The sequence below is a fragment of the Eumetopias jubatus genome, unplaced genomic scaffold, assembly GCF_037043125.1.
Source record: "Eumetopias jubatus isolate StellerSeaLion01/CBP00866 unplaced genomic scaffold, mEumJub1_p1.0 scaffold_15, whole genome shotgun sequence".
NCBI lineage: Eukaryota > Metazoa > Chordata > Mammalia > Carnivora > Otariidae > Eumetopias > Eumetopias jubatus.
The window spans coordinates 60873443-60895527 of record NW_028274821.1 but is presented as its reverse complement, the minus strand read 5'-3'; the positions used below and the strand labels follow the sequence as shown (position 1 = coordinate 60895527).

Sequence of the window (22085 nt, the reverse complement as noted above, 5' to 3'; positions counted from 1 at the left end):
AGATACTTCAGGGTAGCTGCCTGCTCCCAAGGGAGAGTCCCAGAACAGTCCCTCCAACCACACCAGGGCCTCCCCAGTGGTTGTTGAGCTCTCTGCACTGCATGACCTCCAGCCCCAGAATGCCTGGACTTCCTTCATCAGTGCCCTTTTCCCAGCCCTGCCCCTGAGGCCAAGGCCTAAAGGAAGGCAGGGTTGTGCACCCAGAGGACGGCCCGGCTCTAATGAGAGGGACCCTCGGACTCCACACCTTTCCGAGCTGCCAGGTGGGTGTGAGGGCTGGAGGAGGGGGGCCTACAGAAGAAAGAGGTGGTCAGGCAGATAGTGACCCCAGGAGGTGCTGGGCCGGGGAGCAGGGTATGAGGGTGGGAGGGAAGGGGGGCTTTGACCTGATCCAGGGAAGATTCAGGCAGTTGTGGGTGGGCAGGGTAAGGCCCTACCCTTGCTGGGGAAACAACAGCACAGGAGAAAAAGCTTCCTACTTTTCAATGCACAGTTACTAATATATCCCGTCCACCAGGAAGCACCCTCTCCTGCCCCTGTGAGATGCCGCTCTGGCAGCAGAAGACATGGGCTCTCGAACCCCAGCTCTGCCTCTTCTTTTTCCTTTTTTCTTTTTTTTCAGTAGACTCCACACCCAGTGCAGAGCCCAACACAGGGCTTGAACTCATGACCCTGAGATCAAGACTTGAGTTGAGATCACGGGTCAGATGTCTAATCGACTGAGGCACCCAGGCACCCCACCAGCTCTGCCTCTTAATAGCAAGGTGGTCTTGGGCATAAGAGTCTTAACATATCTGAGCCTCAGTTTCCTCATCTGTAAAGTGGGTTTTACAGATATATTAATGAAAAGACAGTATGTGTGAGACACTTAGCATGTGCCTAGCATGTAGTAAGTGCTCAGTCAGTCAGTGAGTGGTAACTCACAGTCTTTGTTATAGACTTTGGAGAGCTATAGGTTGTTGAGGAAAGAGTTCAGTGCGGTTCAAAGCCTTGTGGATTATCTGGGTCTAGCCTAGAAGTCTCTGTCCACGCCCACATCCACTTCCCTTTATTAGGGTGGGATTTTAGAGTTTATGCAGGCTGCAACTTGAAACCCTGCATTGCTGTGACTGAGACTTCAAATCACACAGAGCTAGAGTCAAAGCCTGGCTGTGTGACCTTGGGTAAGTCACTTAACCTCTCTGCTTTCCCAGCTGGAAGATGTTGAGCACCTCAACAGGCATTTCCTCATTTTCTCATGGGGAAGCATTTTTGTGGCAAGCCAGGGCAGCAGCTCTGGTACACTAAGCAGAAATCTTGGGATTTGGGGAACAGAAAGAGGGTTTTTTTAACTTAGGCTTATTTATTTATTTTAGAGTGCGTGGGAGTAGAAGGGGCAAATCCCAAGCGGACCCCCCACTGAGCATGCAGGCCCACACAGGCCAATCTCACAGTCTCACAAGCCAAAATCAAGAGTCGGACACCCAACCGACTGAGCCACCCAGGTGCCCCCAGAAGGAGATGTTTTAGATCACCTGGCCCAATGCCCTGTACAGATGGAGAAACTGGGACCCAGAGAGGGGAAGGAGTTGCCCACCTCCTGGCTTCCTGACCAGGCCCTGTTTTCTGGCAGCATTTGCGTCGGGCTGAGACAGGGCAGCAGCAGGGACAGGGCTGGAGCTGGGGGAGGTCTGTGTCTTTGCTCTCACTATGTGGAAGATTTCACTTCCTTTATGGGCTGATGGAGGAAAAAGGAACTTTCTGCTCAATTAGCATGCAGTGTGCCTTCTTCTAGAAGGTTTAAAGGAAATGCCACAGTTAGGAGCTGCTACTGTAGGCCAGACGGAGGCTCCTCAAACGCTCCTTGCACGGACAACTGACAACAGTGAACCTCTGAGTTCTACATATCAAACCCTCCCGCCCTGGTAGTTAGCATGCGGTGCAGTGAGAAGGGCAGGAAGGATTACCTTCAGCTTACACATGCAGAAACGGGGGGCTCACTCTGTCGCTGCGAGTGAAGAGCTGGGCTTTAATCAGTGCCCCCTTTCTGCTCTCTGGGACCCTCTCTGAGCAGAAACCCCCAACCCTTCCCCTCCACCTGGGCCCAAGAAGCCCAGCCAGGGCCCCGGGCAAGTGTCTGTAGCCCCAGGACCACAGCCGGAGTTTCTGAGCAGGACCTGGGCCACAAAGCCATTGCCTGGCATTGCCTGGCAACTTCCCCAGGGTGACGTGTAGATGGCCAGAGACCCTAGGCTCCTTCCCTCGGCTTGTGGGAATCTGAAAACATTGGGGTTTTCTGGCTCTGAAGTGACAGTGTCAGGATACATGACCCAACTTCAGAGTCCACTTTCTTCTCTGGGTCCACTCTCAAGCAGCAGAAGCTGGGGGCATCTGGGGATCTGGTGGCAGAGAGGGAAGTTGTTGAGGCCAGCTCTCAAGGGACAATGGTGGCCTCCGTAGCTGGCGAGACAGGTTTTCAGAAGACCCATCTGACCATGGATGTGTCTGGAAGGCAGATCAGGGTGCAGGCTGGCTGCTGGGGGGCTGCAGGAAAGGACTAGGGCAGCAGGAGGAGAGGGGAGCACATGTGGTGGGACTGATGGGGCTGAGAGAGGGCGGAGTCAGGACCTCATCCAGCTTACTGAATGACTGATGAGCGGCGGTGTCACCAGTTGCAACATGGACCTGGGGTGGCCAGTTTTGAAAAGACCCTGGAAAACACGCCCCCCTAACTCAGCCGCACTCTGCACTGCTGCCCAGAACTCAGAGGCGAGAGGCACCTGCATTCACACTGCCAGCCTGTTCTCCAGCGCTCCTGCTGGCCCGCCAGTGCCGAGCACGCCCACTGACAGGCTGGCTGTCCCCCCCCACCAAGCCACGCATGCAGTTTTTGCTCCTCTGAGAGCTCCCTTGTCCCCCGAGTCCATTTCCAGATGGTTTTTAATTATCTCATATCAGCCCGCATAAATCTGCCCATGTGGCTCGCCCGCCAGGGGAGTCTATCCAACTGCCCGTCGGTCGCCAGGAAACCTCTCGCACCCCCGGACAGCTTCTCTGAGGCACTGGGTGGTCTCTCCAAATGAGAAAAACATTTCTTTCCAATCATATTTCTGACATCTTGTTAATATGACTTGTTTAATAATATTTTTGCAAAAGCCATCTGGGAATGGCTTGGTTGGGGACTTGGGGAGGGCATATGGGTGCTGCGGGGACCGGCCATGGTGACAGATATAGACCTCGCATCTGCCGTCAGCGAAGGGGCAGCAGCATGGAGAAGGATGCAGCGGGGGCCCAGAAGCCCTGGGTCTGAATCCCCCACTGCTGCCCCCTGCGTGATGGTCACCCAGCAGGTGGCTTCACGGCTCCCAGCCTCCTGAGCCTCCAGGCTCAGGAACACGGTGGGAGGAAGGAAAGCTCTCTGTCAACTCAGAGGCTGTGCTAATGCAGGTGGGATTATTTGCAGAGCTTCTGTGCTTGCCCCAGGAAAGGATTGTGGTCTTACTTTGCTCCTAGCTAGGTAAATAACTCGAAGGCCCCCTGAGGAAATAACGATTAGCCCCCACTTAGAGGCATTTGGCAGGACTTGAAGCAAATAGCTTCGTACAGTAAAATCTCAAGATGTGGGATGGCTGTTCCCTGACCTTCAGGCCCTTAAAGTCAGAAGGGTCTTGAATCATCAGGGTCAAGACCCTGGCTTTGGGATGGGAGAGGCAGGCCCAGGAAGGGAAAAAGACCTCCCCAGAGTCCTGTGGCAAGTCGCTGGCAGAGCCCAGGTACTGTCACCCTCTGAGCCCCAGAGCGCTGTATTTTCTTCTCCCATTTTCTGCATAAGCGTTCTTGGTATTTGAGGCAGATTTATAAAAGCGGGTGTCAGATTTTATAGCTCTCGTCTTTGCTCCCACAGTTGAAAGGTTAAAACTATAAAAATGGTGTTTTGCTGTGTACGAGTGTGTGTGCGGTGTCACACTCACAGATATGCACACCCTTCCACTTTGCTGGGGCGGAGGCCTCCCCACCCCGGTTCTTTGTGCCTCAGACCTTTGTCCTGGGAGCTTCCCGAGTGAGCGGCCACTGTCTGCTTTCCAGCCAGGGGTGATTTCTGCCACTTTTAATGCCTTTTTTCCTTCTTTTTAATATTACTTCACCCAGGAGGAATATCAGAAACAATTGGTTTGGCAAAGCCAGCTTATTAGAAATGCTTTAATTAGAACTTTTTTCCCCCCTATTTTCCTTTTGAACGTGCATACGCTGCTCATGGTCCCAGGCAGCATGGGAACCAGCCTGCCATGTTTCAGCAGACTTTCAGGGCAGGGCCAACAAACAAGTCAGCTAGGGCTGTCAATGCTGTGATCCCACTGTGCTCCAGGCCTTTAACTGGGCAGGGAGACAAAGGCACGTTAGACTCTAAGCTGGTAGTCTGGGCAAGGGGACAAGCAGGCAGGTGAGTGCTGTGATATAGGGAGATGTGGCAGAGAATAAGTGGAGGAGGAAGGAAGTTAAGTTTGACCAGGGGCATCTTGGAAGGCTTCCTGGAGGAGTTGGCATTGGATCAGGGTTGTGGAGGATGATTTTTTTTATTGAGAAGTAACAGCAAGGTAGAAGGATAGTTAATTAAGTTTGGGATTGGAGGAGAGGTCTCTGCAGTATCCCTTCTTACTCTGGTCCCAGCTGGAGTTTTCAATTGTCCCTACCATGTGAGCCCTCGGACTCCCCAACCCCAGCCCAGGGGACCAACACTATTATGGACAGACATGCCTTAGAAACTCTGAAGTCCCGTCAGCTCTCTCTGGCTCGTCATAGCATCCCCACTTCGCCCTCAAGGAAACAGGCTCAGCAAGACATGGCACTTACCTGTGGCCACGCCAGCATTCCGCATTCCCAGGTCTTCGTTCTTTTGATCTCCCACTTTGCCAGAGGGCGGGCTGTGTGCCTGTCCTCTCCACTTGACACTGAAGGTGTATAGCGCACCCAAGCTGGATGTAGCGTCCCAGGGAGAAATGCGTTTACACAGTGCCCAGCAGGCTTTTTGCAGTCCCAGGTACCTAGGAGAAGTTGATTGGAAGAGGCCTCTGCAGAGTGTCCTCTGAGGCAGGCAGAATTATACCAATAACTGATGAAAAATGCGGGACGGGAGAGGGGTTCTGACACCATGAGAGCCAGTGATCTGGGCACACCCAAATTTCAGACCCACAGTCTTCAAATGTTAGCATAATCCTGCTTGGACTTCATACTTTGGGGCCAGAAAAATACCTTTTCTGTCTTGAATTGTTCTAATCTTAACCAAAAAGTATGTATGAAGAAATAGGGTGGACTGTTTTACTTTTGTGGGAGTTGTGCTTAAAAGCAATCAGTTCCATATAGTAAGTAACTTTTTGGAACCCAATTACTTGCAGCCATGCTGAAAAAAACTGTAATTAATGTGGTCAAATCCTAGCCAAATAATAAAATGAAAGCTTTGTTGTGTATCAAGGCAGAAATCAATTTCATTAGGGAGCAAAGAGCTGGAGATTTAATTTTGAGAAAATTCTCCACCCTGTGGGCAGAGGTTGTCAAGAAGCTGCCAGAATGAATGTGCAACACCAGAGGACTCACCCTCCAGAGCCCAGATTACTGAGGGCTGACTGACCTTTCAAAATTGCATTTGCAAACCTTCTGAGTATAGCCAAAGCCAGTGGGCTTTTGCTTCTTAATGTTCTTGGACCTGGTGCTCCTTTTGGTTTTGGTCAGGAAGTGAATGTTATCTTCACCTGATAACACTTGGCATGTCTGAAAGATCCTTTCCTTTGGAACTAGGGAGGACGTGGCCTCAGGAGGTCAGCAGACACCAGAAAGGAGATTAGCAAAGACCTAGGGTGTCCACATTGATGATGGGGTCATATTCAGACAGCAGGGCTGAGGGCAAAGCTGGAAAGACCCACCAGGGACAATGCCAGTTGCAAGACCCAGTGCATGAGAGATAGTGAACAGCAGATGTGACCAGGATGGGAAAGGAAAGGAGATTCTGCCCTGTGAGGACAACTGGAGAGAGAGAGCAGCCCCGGGTCTGTTCCTGCTTCTTCTGTCTTCTGAGGGGCTCTCCTGGGGTGGAAGGAATGGCTGTGGCCTGCAGGAACCGGAGCTTGGAGCTAAGGCTATGGTCAGTGAGCTGCACTAAGTCCAAGAAAGACTTTCCCATGGTCAGAGCCATCAAAGTTTGGAAGGGGTTGGCTCGGTAGGGAGTAAGCTCCCCAGTGCTGAGGGTAAGGGACAAAAGCTGGACACTAAATGTTGTGAATATTACAAAGGTGTTTCCATCATGGGATAGAAGTAGAATGGGGTCCTGAAACCTGAATGTACATCCGAATCTCAGCATATTAAAAGCAGATCTGATTCTAGGGACACCTGGGTGGCTCAGTTGGTCAAACATCTGACTTTTGGATCAGGTCATGATCTCATGGGTCGTGGGATCAAGCCCCACATCGGGCTTCATGCTCAGTGGGGAGTCTGCTTGAAAGATTCTCTCCCTCTGCCCCTCGCCCCATCAAAACAAATAAGTAAATCTTAAAAAAAAAAAAAAAAAGACAGATCTGGTTCCAAAGAGGCCCAGGGAGCCTCAGGTTTAACAAGTCTCGAGGGACTGTGATATGGGCATTCTGAGACACGTTTGAGAAACATATACTCTTCTTCCAGCCCTGGGACTCTGGGGCATCTGTAAGGAAGGTGAGTCCTTTTGTTTCATATCCAAGTAGTCATTCCTTCTTCATCATGTAGTGTGAGCTTCTCCTATGTGCCAAGCTTCAAAGGTTTACAGGTTTGCATGACCTCAGGGGTCCTCTAGTCCTGTCCCTTCATTGTACAGATGGGGAAACTGAGGCCTGAGAGGGCAGGAGCCAGGGCTGGGACCAGGTTCCTGATGTCTAGTACCAAGCTCTTTTCACTTGCTTTCAGTGGACTTCAGGGAACATTGAAAACTACTCCCCATTTCACAGATGAAGAAACCAAGGCCCAGATTCCAAGGACTGTTGGGAGTTTTTCCACTGAGAAGCACTGTCATTTATATGATTTGCAAAGGCCCTTGGCCAGGATGTTTGGGTGGCTTGCAGTCAACCGTGTGCCTTTGAAATTACAGAGAGGAGAAAACTACCCTCAGGTTAGGTGCAGGGTCACTGAGCAGATGGATCTGTTTTAACTTGCAGTCTTTAAAGACCCCGTTGGATTTTCTTTCTTTACTTTTTTATTCTTTTTTGAAGCAAAACTGTAAGTTGGATCAGGTGCTTTGTGGGCAAGTCCCTTCCTTGCTGTGCTAATGGATGCCCTCTGTCAGTAAGCAAGGGAAGCCCCCACCAGGACAGGAGTTGGGTTGGGAGGATAGTAGGGGCCAAGCCCATGATTTAAGGAGAAGGATGAGATTCAGGGTGTGGATGATTGCTGCTTCCCTCCTCCTCTCTGACCCCTCCCAAATCCTCACCCTCCACTTTGCCTTACCCCATCCCTGCCGACAAGAGCCTATAAAGGCTACTGGTGGTGGCCAAGCATCCCTACACCTGATGGCATGGGGGTGGGTATGGGGGAATTCCAGCTGCTGATTCACTGGGAACTTAGAACAAACCTCCACCCCCTCTGGGCCTCTCAATCATCTGTAAAATGAGGGCAGAGAACCAAATAGTCTCAAAAGCCTCTGCTTGGTATCTGTCTGCCTCAGAAGTGGTGAATACAGAGCAATACACATCATAGGTACTTAATAAATACCACAGATCATGTATGACCAGTATTTTTTTTCAAGATTTTATTTTAGAGAGAGCCCTAAAGAGCACAAGTGGGGGGAGGGGCGGAGAGAGAGGGAAAAGCAGACTCCCCGCTGAGCAGGGAGCCCAGTGTGGGGCCCGATCCCAGAACTCTGGGATCATGACCTGAGCCGAAGGCAGATGTTTAACCAACTGAGCCACGCAGGTGCCCTTGACCAGTATTTTTTAAGCACAGAAATTTCTTTCCTCATCTTTCCTATTCTGTTTTCATGTGGACCCCTGTGTGTAACAATGTGCTTTTGAGAATGCTATGAAATACCACTTGATGTTTGGGGAAATTGATGTCAGGGAAGTATACCCTTCCCGATGTCACCCAGTGATAGAGCTGGGGCCAGAACCTAGGCCTCCTACCCTAGCCGGGTAGGCTGCCCAGCTGGAGGAGGTGGTCCTGCAGCCAGGAGTCTGCCTGGCCATCCATGGCTTCTAGGCTGCCAACATGGCAATGAACGATAGACCAGACAGACGGGAAGACACATTCACTGCTCAGCCCAGACCGCATGGAGCCAGCAAGACAAACCAGATGGGCAGTAACTTGTACACAGCTCCTGCAGAGCGGGTGGAAACAAAGCCATGTCAGAACCCCGAGCCTCAGCACCTGCCAAACTTGCTCATGCACTGCCCAGCTCAGACAGCCCTTGCAGGGGACAGGGGGATGAAAGCTCCATTCCACAGATGCAGAAGCTGAGGCCGAGGGAGCCACAGCTTGGGGTGGCAGGAGAGGGACTCAGACACGGGTCTGGAGGACCCTGAGTCCACAGGCCGTGGTTCCTTCAGGAGCTGTCCTGCTTTCCTTGTGCCCCTCCAAGTCCTCTCCTCGGCCGCTGGTGCTCACCCCCACAGCTGCCTTTGCCCACCACCTGCCTGGTCCCTGTTCCAGAGCTTCCTTCAGGCTGGCATGTCCCCCTGATCTGCTGGTTGCGGGGGAGGGGGACGGTGGTTGGGCCTTGAAACAGCTTGGAGCCCTTTGCAGCCAAGCTGTTTGGCCAGTTCTGTGTTGCGTCTCAAGCCCTCAAATGTGGAGCCAGACAACCTAACCTTTATCAGGCATTCACACTTCACTCACAAGGACGTTCTCACTTACCCTCATAACTACTGTTGGGGGGGACTCTCATTATTCCCATTTCATAGATGCAGATTTTTAGGCACTGGAAAATAGTGTAGGCTTTAACCTGTTGCCGCTGGAAGTTGGGGCTGGACGATTCTTTGTTGTAGGGGCTGTCCTATGCGTTGTAGGGTTTTGAGCAGCACCCTGGGCTTCCACCTAGATGCCAGCAGCACCTGAGTTTCCAGGCATTGCCGGATACCCCCAGAAGGGGTAAACTCACCTCGGTGGAGAATCACTGCCCTGAGCAGAGTGTGGACTGGGGAGGGCTTGTCCTGGCAGATGGAGCCCACTCTGGGCTGAATGCATTCTGTCCATCTGTGGGCACAGGCATTAGGACTGCTTTTGTCATTGTGCTGTCCCTAAGCCTGCGGATCTGCTATGCCCAGCGCTCTATTGGTCTTGCATGAGGGTAGACATCCTGCCCTGCCTTAGTCCTCCCGCCTGCTGCTGGGGTGGCCCCCACCCACCTAGAGATGTCCCTCACTGGCTTGAGAACTTTAGTGCCAGAGAGACCTCCTCCACCCTTTCCAATGGAGACACTGGGATTTGCCCAGCCAATGACATCAATGGGATCAGAGTTTGAACTCAGGCCGGTCTGACTTCGGTCCAGCCACCCTGCCAACCCCACCTGTCCTAAACACAGAAAGGCATTCGAGTTCCTGGAAAAGTCCTCACTTAGAAGTAAAAGGGGAGGGCGCCTGGGTGGCTCAGTTGGTTGAGCGACTGCCTTCGGCTCAGGTCATGATCCCGGAGTCCTGGGATCGAGTCCCACATCAGGCTCCCGGCTCAGTGGGGAGCCTGCTTCTCCCTCTGACCCTTTCCCCTCTCATGCTGTTTCTCTCTCTCTCTCAAATAAATAAATAAAATCTTTTAAAAAAAGTAGAAGTAAAAGGGGAAACCAAACAAAACAGTCTACACTGTCTTGCCCCTTTCCAAAGCTCTCACATTTCATACATGTCACCCCCACCCCTGCGCCTCCACCCCTCCTCCTGCAGTCTTCATGTATGCTTGGCTGAGCCTGAGGACCGCTGGGAATACTGAACAAGGGGCCTGCAAAAGTCACCTGGCCTGACCCCCAGGCATCATTACCCTCCTGCTTTCACACCTCCAGTAATGGGAGGCTCACTCTCTTGTCAGCCTTGATCCTTCAGATCCTCCTGTCTAAACGTTGTTAGTCTTCTCCTGAGAAAATTGCCCAAAATGGATTCATTTTGGCCTTCCTGCTGCTTTGTATGGCACAAAGCAAACCTTATGCCTCTCCATGTTTGCTAGGAGAGGCACCTGCCACCTCTCCTGCTTGCAGATGGCTGTTTGTCATGATTTACTGAAGGGCCTCACCCTGAGCCACCCGCTTAGAGCTTGAGAAATGCCCAGGCGGCCCAGGAAGCCTAATCGCTGCTGATGCATTTATTGAAAGTCTAATTATTTGGTTGTAAATCAAGTCGTTGAGCTCAGCAGCATTTACATTTAGACGTTTGTTCGCCATAACTTGGCACGTGCAACTTAGGCTTATCACTGAAGGATATTTCGGAAGGCAGTGGGCGGCATGCAGGTATTTGCCAGGTGACCTTTTAAGCCCCTTCCCCCAGCTCCCTTGACTCCTAGACCATGTCAGCTGGAGGCAGCCTCCAGTCCTCTGGCTCCATGCAGTGCAGTTGGAGACCCCCATCACACGGGTAGAAGAGCTCACGTTCTGGCCCTTGGGCTCAGAACACCCTCATGTCCCCTTGCTGTGACCCGGGCAGCTTGCTTCTCCCTCCAGCCCTTGGTCTTGTCATCTGTGCCATGGCTGTCATGCAGGTAATGCCAGCCCTTGCAGCATCTTGCTGAAGCCACAGATCGGTCCAGTTGTGGACTGAGGGGGACTGTTAACACTGTCGTACATCTTTGTGTGCCCGGCTCCGGGCCCTTTGCTGGAGGGTCCCAGCATCTGCGGATGCTAGCCTGCACACAGTAGGCCCTCGGGAGATGGCAGCCAGGTTCCTGTCCCCTGAGACACTTGAGTTCTGAGTATTTCTCTCCCACCTGGCCCAGGGCTCTCACAGCATGTTTCTCTGGAGTAGCTACACACTGCTCACAGGTATGGTGACAAGAATTTCTGTGTAGACACATACCCAGCAACAGATCCAGTCCTGCTGGAGGTCAAAGAGAAGGTAGGAGGGGAGCAGACGTTCTGAATCACAGAGCCGTCTATCTGAGGTATCTTACCTTGCAGAGGCAGCATTGCCAACCGCCGGGCGGAGTTAGGGCAGGAACGCCTTTTTGCAGGCCGCTCGGTGGTCACGATGGTAGGAGGTACCTTGCCATGGTCGCCCTCCAGGCCGGCTCCCTCACCCAGGGTCACAACAGATCAGCGTTAGGGGCCAGGTGTTTTGTTTTTTTTGTTTTTTTTTTAAGATTTTTATTTGAGAGAGAGTGAGAGTGAGAGAGATCACAGAGGGAGAAGCAGACTCGCCGCTGAGCAGGGAGCCAGACGTGGGGCTCGATCCCACGACCCTGAGATCATGACCCGAGCTGAAGGCAGATGCTTAACCAGCTGAGCCGCCCAGGCGCCCTATCTACCCCCGCATTGATTCAGCACAAACATCTGTGTCCGTCTCTGCCCCAACAGAGGCCTGGGCTCTGCGGGTGAACACTGGTTAGCGTTGTGCTCACGGAGGGCAGGGGAACTGCAACAATTCATCCCCTGATGAACTGATTGTTGAGGGTATTTCAAATGCCCAGGAAGACCATGGCTTTAGGAGGGAACTTGTCTTCTGTTTGTGTCTCCTATTTTCTTTAGGCCTGGGCAGGGGGCACTGGCTGGCTCAGTCGCCCCTGGAAGGATTTCTTATAGAAACTGGGGGAAAGAGGGGCTTGACCCATTCTTCCTTGTGACCTCCCTCAGGGAAGACTCCTCTTTCTGACCTCTGGGTGCTCCTCATGGCTCTGCCCCTCTCTAAGCTTGCTCAGCTGGTCCTCACTGGCTGTCCTAGCTTTTCCAACAGAGCAGCTACTGTATCCGGCCTTGGGGGTGGTAGTTTCTACCCTAGCTGGGCCACACTGAGGGACAGGGCAGGACAGCCACCAGCCTGCCCTCAGGAGCTTACAGTCCAGAGGGGAGGATATGTAGGGCCTCATTGCTGGCTCAGGACAGACCCTCAGTAGATAGCTGATGGCTGGATGGATAGTGGACGGATGGACCAAGTACACAGCTGTGGGCCAGGTAGGTGCCGAGGGCCTGGAGGGAAGTAAAGCTGGCCTACTGAGGAACGTCACAATGAACAGACAGGATGCTTGACCTCAGGAGCTCACAGAGCTGCAGGGAACCCACATCTCAAGGCAGAAGGAGTCCAAAGGCCCACCTAGACACCTGGATCCATCTGGTTTGGTGGCTGAGCCGGGGAAGATGAGGCTGCAGTGGTAGCTTCAGATCCCTGAATGCTTACCTCAGACTAAGAAGAGAACGTAGGCTTTAGAGTTGGACAGCCATAGTGAAATCCCAGCCCCACCACGTCCTGTGGAACTTGGCATCGGTTTTCCCATCTGTAAACAGTGGTAGTTACACCAGCTTAGCGTTGCTGTGGGCTTACGTGAGCTAACACATAGCACCGGCTCAGCTGCATGCCTGGTGCACACTGGGGGTGTGAGCAGCATGGGTCGCCTTCCTTATGCGGTGGCACTGGGGAGCCTTGGTTGGCTCTGAGCCGAGGGACAGCATTCTGGGAATCTCTGTCAAGGGAGCCGTTCCCCAACCACCTTTCAGCAGAGGGGAACCAGAGCTCCTTGCTGTGTGCGGATTCCTGTAACCAGGTCCTACATGCTAGTCCCAAAAGGCAATTTCCTTGCCTTCTCCTGCATAAATATTATATGCAAGTATTTTTAAGTCATTTCATCATGAAAAGAAGCGATTTAACATAACTATTACTCAGAATTCTTCATGAAATATGCATCAGGCAATTAGGTCTAAAAGCGAGAGGTGAGGCCTTGTACCCTGCTCGGGCCGGCAGCTGCGGGCTGAGTGATGTTTTATTAAAGCCCATGATTATGAGACGAGGTGGGGCCTGTTATTAGGCCCGGCACACCAGGCACGTTTGATAATCCTGGTGATGAGGAGGTGCTTTTTGTGATGTTAATGAGCAATCTAAACGCAGTGACAGCCCCAGCACCCCCAGCCTCCACCAGCCATACATGACTCATTAGACAGGTCAGCCACCAGAGACACCCCTAATTGTGACTTTGCTCTCAGAAGATGTCCTATCAAAGGAGGCAGGACTGATGCAGGAGCCTGGTGGCGGCAGCAGCCTATCCAAGCTCCCTGGGGACCAGTGCCCTCCCAGAAGTGATGATGGGGAGGTGGCACGGCCTGGGAACTGGCCCGTGAGGTCCTGGATGCAAGGGCTCTGGGTTCTGGCTGTAGCTACAGCCCACCTTGCTGTGTGCCTTGGGCCAGAGTGTTGCTCTCTCCAACCTCAGTTTCCTCCCAAGTTCCTCAAGAGGGTGACGGGAGATGGTCCCCAGGCAGCTTCTAGCTCCAGAAGCTCTGTCCAGAGCAGGCACAGCATCCCCGGGCATGCTCGTCATCTGATGCACACTATGTTCTCCCTAGAAATTCTCATTTTTTTCTCTTCTCATGCTACACGTCTTCTGTGCTGAGTTAGGAGTCATTAAAGCCATCCCTTCCCAGCTGTTTAAAACTTTAGCTAGTATTGGGTAACATCTCACTCGTGGGGACCTTGTGGATCACCGATCAGCATGTATTAAAAAAAAATAACACATTTCTTGGGTGTGTGTTGACAAGGTTTTACCTGGCCTTTTCGTGAGTCAGAGTTTGACAGATTGTCTCAAAAAGCAAGCCTGCTCACCTCTCAAGGCCTGCCGACCCCATGTAATGGGTCACCACCCTAACCCCATAGCTGGGAGCTTCAGCAGTCAGGACAGGCCATCCCCAATGCTTGGGATGACCTTTCCGTGCCAACCCTGTCCCATCTGGCCCACCATCAGCTCTGTGGGTTAAGCACCTGCGGACTGAGGCCAGAGTTGAGGAGTCTCTTGTGCAGGGTCAAATGTCTCTCCCCTACCACCTTGCCTGGCCTCATGTGGAACGCAGAGGGCTAAGTAGGATTCTTGCTTAGATCCGGATGGTACTGAGGTCAGGAGCATGGACCCTGGGAAAGGCCCAGCAAGGAGGGGAGCAGCCCCACTGCTGATTGCTGTGTGAGGCTGGGTTGGCCACCTTCTGTCTAAGCCTCGGGGCTCAGCATACAGCCTGGATCACAGAAGTGCTCAGGAAACATGGACTGTGCTGACCATTCGGGCCAGTGTCCCGTGAGAATAAGACGGAGCCGTGGGCAGCAGTGGAATGGGGCATGAGGCTGCCTCCAGGTGCCTTCTTGCAGGACGCCTTCACAGAGTGGGCAACAGCTTATGCTTATACACGTGGAATCCAGGACCTTAGGCCCAGAAGCACCCTAAGAGGTCATCCAGTTAGCCTGTCCCACAGATCAGTGGATGCAGGGACAGAGCCCAGCACCCCCAAAGGACTGCCTCAGGTCCAGCGAACCATGCGGCTTCTTCTGTCTCTGGCTCTGTCAGCTGTTCTCATCATCCCTGCCCACTTCCCTTGCTGCGTGTTTTAAGAACGGCCACTGTAAAAACGTCCCATTAAACCATATGAGTTACTTTCCTTAACCTCCTTAAAAATTAAATCCGCTCTTCCTGCAACTTCCTACCTGTGTTGTGAGCACAGCTGTGACATTCTGACTGGGCCTGTGGCGAACACATCCTACGCTTTGCACCCCAGCTCTAGATGTGTGACAGTCGTTAAAGCCCAGTGGTCTGGCACCCAAAACATCGCCCCGCGTGAGCCACTCACACAGAGACACACGACCGTCCCACCACACCCGCTCTGCTCCGCCGCTCACCTGCTCCAGCCCGCGCTCTGCCCCGTCACACCACTTCTCCAGGTGTCACACCCCTTCTCCAGGTGAAGGAGCTGAGCGCTTTGTAACTAGTCCCAGTTTCCTTCGCCACACAATTTCAGCACTTCGTTCAAGCAATTCCCGTCCTTTCCAGGCTGGCCCAGCTCTGTGCTCTCTCCAGTGTGGTGGGTAGCTAGTCTTCACCTAAGTGGGGTTGTACCTTTTTCACGTGATGCACACCGCTTCCTTTTAACAGCTGAAGCAAGCACGCCTCCTGCTTCGCAGACGTGTCAAGGCAATTCTCCAATGAAATGACCCTTTACTGAGGAGCAGAACTTGCCACAGGCTCTGTAATTAGAACATTGTCAGCCTTAGAAAATCTTGATTTAAATTTTAGTTCTTTACAGGAATTATTCTCTCTTGAAACATAATTGCTCTCGGAACGATTTCCTTTAAGCTGAGGGTGACATCTCTAAATACATTATTATGAGCAGATGTATTGCTCAGTGCCCGCACTTCATTAAGCATTTGCTCTGCCATTTGAAAATGGTCCTGGAGTCCAAATTGACACATTAATAGAGCAGGCGCTGGTGAGCATGGGGAGCCCAGTCCTGCCTGGAAAAGATGTGTGTGAGCCCTCCACTGCCCCTGTGGGAGCTGCCGGAGCAAGAGAGCTGGAGCTGAGAAGCCTGCAAACTTGTGTCCACATGGAGCTCAGCCTCGGTGTCCCGGAAGCCAGGCCCCCAGGGCTGCTCACAAGTTCTCAGTGCCAAGGGACAGGGTCTAGAGAAGGCAGCAGGAGGTCAGAGTCCCAGCTCTCTCACTAAGTGACAAACATGAGGTAAATTGGACTGTGCTTTGGAAACCAGGCATCAGCAGATGTGGCAGCAACACATCATAAAAGGCCAGGCTTGGAGCTGAGTGGGCAGGGAAAAGGCGGCTTGGACAAAGGCAGATTGACAGAGGAGTGATCGATCCGATGTGGCCAGACACCTGGGGGGGAAGTGGGAGGGGTCTGCTACGGCCAGGCGGAAGCAGTGTGGCCATTGCTATCCGAGAACTGTGCCACCCCAGTGTGCTGATGTAGCTAGCAGGCTGCATGGGGTACAGGGACTGGGCCCTGCTCTGGGGAACTCTCAGGAATTAGGAAGATAAATAAGTAATTGCAGTTCAACCAAGTAAGTGCTGATGGAGGCATGAGTATGCTCAATGCAGTCAGAGGAAGAAAGGAGCCCTACTTGTGGGAGCCTGGAAGACTTCCTGGTAGAGGAAACAATCGGGTTGGGCTTTGGAGGAGGAGGCCAAGTTCACTGAGCAGCCAGAAGAAGCCCAGAGAAGAGAGTGCCTGCATAGGGGCAGAGCTGGGGGAAGAACACAGGTTCTCACCGTTCCATTGGCTAAAACTAGTTACATGTTTGCAATGGCTGCAAGGGAGGCTGGGAAATGTAGTCCCTGGCTGGGCCACCCCTTCCTAGTGACAGTAAGTACTATGGAAAGGGGAGCATCAATTTTTGGAAAACAGCTCGCCTGTCATCCCTGCCACACTGTTTCCTCATCTGTAAACTGGGGGTGATGACCTGTCCTGCACGCTTGTCAGGGAATTGGGGACTTACACATACATTGCACCTGTCATGCAAGCCTTAAATACTTGTGTGTATCAGCAATAGGAAGAGGAGCCGAGTCTGGGGGCTTGTTTTCCTTTTTTTTTTTCTTTTTCTTTTTCTTTTTTTTTCAAAGACTTTATTTATTTATTTGACAGAGAGAGACACAGTGAGAGAGGGAACACAAGCAGGGGGAGTGGGAGAGGGAGAAGCAGGCTTCCCGCTGAGCAGGGAGCCCGATGCGGGGCTCGATCCCAGGACCCCGGGACCACGACCTGAGCTGAAGGCAGACGCCCAACGACTGAGCCACCCAGGCGCCCCTGGGGGGTTGTTTTCCTGAGGAAGGCTCCAGAAGCTCTCGGGGTCCAGAAGACTCTCCAGCAGTGTTTGTTGCTGGTTCCTAGTCCGTGCTGGGCTTGGGGGAGCTGAGGTGCAGCTACATTTCATCTGGGCTTGAGCAGCATGGCTGTTTGTCACTCTGCAGATCCTAATAACCTCCGTGTTTTATTCACAGGAGCAACCAGGGCTTTATGCACATGAAACTGGCCAAAACCAAAGAGAAGTACGTTCTGGGTCAGAACAGCCCCCCGTTCGACAGCGTCCCGGAAGTCATCCACTACTATACCACCAGAAAGCTGCCCATCAAAGGGGCCGAGCACTTGTCCCTCCTCTACCCGGTGGCCGTGCGGACCCTCTGAGCCGACCAGCCCCACGCAGCTCCGTGACAGGGCCCAGACTTGGAGGAGCCAGAGGCCCCCGGCCACCAGCCTGGCCGCTGTTGCGGGCCGCGTCCGATCTGTCGTGTGTATGGTACTAGCACACCACTGCATGTCTCTAGAATGCTGTTGCCGCTCACGGGGGCTGGAGAAAGCCTGGATAAAGACAGGAGGACAGTCAGTGCGCCAGCCCAGCCCCCCACCCCCACCCCCTCCTTGAGTTTCTGTGAATTAAAATATTTGCAAACCCAAAGAGATGCCTTCCAGGGTGAACAAAGGAGAGCAGCTCCAGAGGGGCGAGGGGCGGGGCGGGAGCTCCCTGGGTTGCAGCTCTTTGTTCTCCAGCTGTCACGAATTCACACCTGTGGGAGGGGGCACAGTTTCCCACCAGGGCCCCGCTGGTGCTGGGTGACAAGTGTGGGTGCTCTGAGAGCCCAGAAGACCCCAGGAGTCCCGCCTCCCCTCTGGTGTGTGTGTACGTGTGAGTATGAGCACATAGGTGAGAGAACATGGTCACACACAGATGTGAGTAAGCCCACTAATCCACTTTTAGTCACTTCAGTGTAATCATTAGGAGATCTTCAAGGAATCATTGTGCAGTCACAAAGAGGATTCAATTATTTATGAATAGGGTGTGTAAATAAAATAGTCATTTAATATATATTCTTATCCTTTTTTTTTTTTTTTTTAATATACTACAGAGGGTCTCTGAGGGGGAGCACTGCTGGTTTCATTCCCAGAGCAAGGTATGTCTCTGGGCACGTGTGGTATGACAGGCCCTGGGGAGGGAGCGGGGGCAGAGCCCTCAGCTCAGGGCTGAGGCAGTCAGTGGAGCAGAGGGGTTTTCTTTGCCCCCTGAGAGCCAACCTGTGGGAAGGTGCAGCCATGCCCTGCATTCAGGCTCCAGCAGAGGTAGCCTCGGGTGCTGACCCACCGGCCAAGCTCTCCCTTCTGCCTACCGCGGACCAGTGATGGCAGGTCTGCATAGCACCCAGCGGTCCACAAAGGGCTCCTCCATCATCTGGTCAGTGCCACCCTGTGAGGCATTTAACGTGGGGAAAGGGTGGCACCGAGAGGGAAAGTAATCTGCGCAAGGTCACATAGCTCATAAGCAGAAGAGGCTCTTGAGCCCAGACTGGCAGGCTCCAAGGCCAGTGCTTGGCTCTCCACGGCCTCGCTGTTACCCTGCTCCTGGGGGAAGACAAATCCTGACCTCCTGGGGGCCCTGGAGTTCTCTTGCTCATCCACACTGCTTCCCACAAATACGAACACGCACGTTGCCACACCCCACCTCTATCTTACTTCCGTCCTTGACTGGAGCAGCGGTTCTTCCTACACCTTCAGGTTCTTCCCACATTCTTCAGGGCAGACCCTCCTAAGGCTGTGAGGTTGCTGGCTCTTAGCTCCCCCTCCGTCCGCTCCCATTCACGCACCTCCATGCTGTGGTTAAATGCTGGTGGAAGAAATAGAAGTATCCGGGGTGCCTGGGTGGCTCAGTCGGTTAAGCCTCTGACTCGGTTTCGGCTCAGCTCACGGTCTCAGGGTCGTGAGATCGAGCCCTGCGTGAGGCTCTGCACTCAGCATGGAGTCTGCCAGTCCTTCTTCCTCTGCTTCTCCCCCTGCTTGTGCATGCGCTCTCTCAAATAAATAAAATCTTTTAAAAAGAGAAAGAAAAAGAAGAGTCCCACCCAGCAGCATGACAGACACGGCTTCCATCTACCGACGGAGGTACAAGGGTCCAAATAACGGCATGAGTTGCAGTGTCTTCATCAAGCACACATCTTCCTACCTGCCCACCTGATCTGAATAGAATGGAAGCCTGGTGACCATAGTCCCCAGCACGAGGGGCTGAGTTCGAACATCACCAGCAGTTCTAGACATTCAGTACAGCCCAGGCTTCAGAGATGCTTCCGGCATACTGTTCACATGCAGCCTCAGAGGCCCAGCGAAGAGAAAGGACTTGATGCAGCCACCTGTCAAACCAGGCAGAGCAGGACTGAGAGCCATGCCCCTTTAGGGGGCTGCCGTGGATTGCCAAGGTTTGTGGCCAAAGCTGTTTCCTTGGCAACCGGTCTTTCTGCCCAGTCCACCCCTTGGGTCACCCTCCCCGGGGCTGTGGGTCCCGGCAGCCCCTCCCGGCCTGCGGATCCCACAGGCCGAGCTGCCTCATGATTACCACTTAGGCCACAGCCTGGGTCTGGTCTCCAAAGACTCCATCCCGATTTTTGTGTTTTACATTTTCCCAGACGTCCTTTGAGGCAAGAGAGTACCTGGAGTGATTCACATTTCTCTCTCCCTCTCTCTCCTTCTCTTTTTTAGTGAATGAGAAAATGAGTGAGGAATTGGCACTTGTCCAAACAAGTGCCAAAGGAGACTGGATCCCAAGGATCCACTTAGAGGCTGGGGACGTGGGAGCAGCCCCTCAAGCTGAGGTAGGGTGAGCCAGCATTAGCTTTCTCCCCCACCCCCAGGCCCAGATGCCCACGGGGCACTCCAAGGCTGCAGGGTGGGGCAGTACAGGAGCTGTGGGAACCTTCTCAGTAGACATTCTTCCACAACAAATTCCTCGTCAGAAAAGGCTCTGTGCCTGTCGTCTGAGGAGGAGCTAGGTTGCTTTGCTGTTGACTTTGCTCTTTTAAGGGATTCCTGGGTCCTCCCTCCTCCCTCCCCCCCCACATCTTCCTGAAGTTTCCCTGGGAGGCCCAACCTCCAGCAGCCTTAGGGACAGGCCGGCAGAGGAGCCAGCTTACAGGATGGGAGCTGCCAAAAGGAATTTTTGCCTTAATTTTACGAACCTCTCCCTCTTCTTCCTCTAATTGTGACCATTTCCTCTGTCGGTGTGTATTCATGTTTTCTTGGATATCTAACAATTGAAACGGCTTTTCCCTTTCAGAAACACTCACATTCAGGTTACCGGCATTGCTTTGGTTTTGGTTTTGGCTTTTTTTTCTTTTTTCATCTGCTGCCAAGTAATGGAAAAAATGAGCTGGATTTCTTTGAGAGGGAAAAAAAAGCCTCCCTGCCACACAATATCTCGCCCTCAGCATTTTGTCTCAGAGCACAACCTCCAGCCACTAACAGGCCGAGTTGCTCAGAGCCACAGGACTGGGTTGTTTTGTTTTGTTTTTTGTTTTGTTTCTTTCTTTCCCTTCTTTGCTGGCCTCATTATTGGCCATAATGCCGTTACCACTTCAGCAGCTCTATCCTTGAGCCCTGAGGAGTCAAGGGCCTTTTTGGTAACCCCCCACCATAAGATGGTGGCCACAGAAAGAAAGGAGGCTTTGTGGGGAGAAAGGGCCCACCTGCCTGTCAGGAGAGAGCTTCATGGAGCAGCCTTTCTAAGGAAAATGGTGAAAAGGGTCTGGGGTTTCAGGAAGGTGGGGCCAAATGGAGCTGAGCTATGCATCCCCTCCCAGGGCAACTCAGGCCTGGTGCCCCTCTGTGGCCAGTGAGTGAGCAAAGAGGAATCCTTATCTAGCTTCTAGCAAGGGCCTTCAGTCAACAGGTAGAGCCCTTGGCAAGCATTCTGCTTCTACTGCGGTCACAGGACCTGGAGATTCCCTTTTTAAGATTTTAACACCAAGCTCTGGCAAGCTCTCCAGGACACTCTCAAAAGCGGTTGCTGTCCCTTGTCCAAGGGCCTAGCAGGGACGGATGGCCAGGCTTGCCATTTGCTCTCACAGACCCTAGGGAGACCCGGCAGGCGGAGCAGGCTGACATTGGAGTTGGCCCATAGATGCCCATGAAGCATCCCGGCTGGATCGGGCGGCAATCCAGCAAGCTGCCATGTCTGTCTCTTTACCCTTCCAGATTTAGTCATCAGCACAGACCGAATGGACCAAGATGTCCAGAAGGAGCCAGCTCAGCCCAGAACCTTAGCTGTCTGAGCACCTTCCAGAACCCCATGGAGATCCACTCAGGTGCTCCTGGGGCACGGGTAGCAGCCCTCAGCTTATCCTTCCCCTCTCTTCAGGGCTGTGGGTCACTGCCAAGAGCCTGTGCCAGCCACCTACTGCTAAAAAAGTGTCCCGTAAAGCTCTAATTCTGTGTGATAAGCTGTATAATAATGTATGTTTAATGTGAAGTTTTAACATACAGTTGTCTTGTTTAAATGGACCTCATTGAGCACACGTGTTATTTCTTTGTAATGCAACCATGTGCCCTAGAAATCTAGTTTGATTACCTTCTGCTTGCAGAAGCTGAGGTTCTGCCATCATCCCCCAAAGGTGAATTGTTACAGGAAAAACAGAACCTCCTGCTTCCTAATTAAGAGGAAGATAGAGCCCTAATGAGCTCGTTAAATGAAAACAAATTAATTTGTTCAGCAAACATTTGTTGAGTGCCTGCTAGTACTCGGACCTGGTGGATACACAGGTGAATGAGACCCAGACCCTACCCTCAGGAAGTTTCCATTGTGGGGGAAAAACAGAAAGCTACACCTGGTGTAATAGGATGGGGCCAGGAGCGGAGGAGGCCCAGATGGGGGAATTGAATCTGCCTGCAGCCGTCAGCAAAAGGGCCTTGAAGGATGAGGGCTGGGCGTTCCAGGCAGAGTAACAGGTGCTGGGATCATCCTGGAGAGTGGAACGGGCCGGCAGGGTGCAGCCTGCCACAGCAGGAAATGACAAGGCTGCTGGGTCTCTGAGGGCTTCATCCTGTGGAGGCAAAAGAACAGAGCAGGGCAAGGGGAGGGGCCTTCCTTCGTCTCCTCTAGTCAGGAAGCAATTCCCTGAAGACTTGGGAGGTGCTGGCCTCCTGTTTTCTGGAGGGGGTGATTACCAAAGGAGAGGCACAGGGTCTCCCATCATTTGCCCTCACCCTAGCAGCATGATGACGTCATCATGCAGCCTGAGGTAGGAAGGGCGAGGGACGGTCTACGGCCCAAGCCCACCCAACAACGACCAGCACCTGTGGAATGGCCACTGACCCCCACCTCACCGTGTAGAAACTCATGCCTCTCCTGCCCCTCTCTCCCAGGGAAACGGCCTTCTGCCCCCCCA

At 52.9% G+C, this 22085-nt stretch overlaps 1 protein-coding gene across 1 annotated transcript in view; it reads left to right on the top strand.

The window, feature by feature from the left end:
* Nucleotides 1-17746, top strand: part of SHB (SH2 domain containing adaptor protein B) — a 135686-nt gene extending 117940 nt beyond the window's left edge. The window contains exon 6 of the mRNA XM_028108844.2: nt 16884-17746. Coding sequence (XP_027964645.2) covers nt 16884-17067 — 184 coding nt within the window. The 3' untranslated portion in view covers nt 17068-17746. The remainder of the gene's footprint in view (nt 1-16883) is intronic.
* The last annotated feature ends 4339 nt before the right edge of the window (nt 17747-22085 follow it).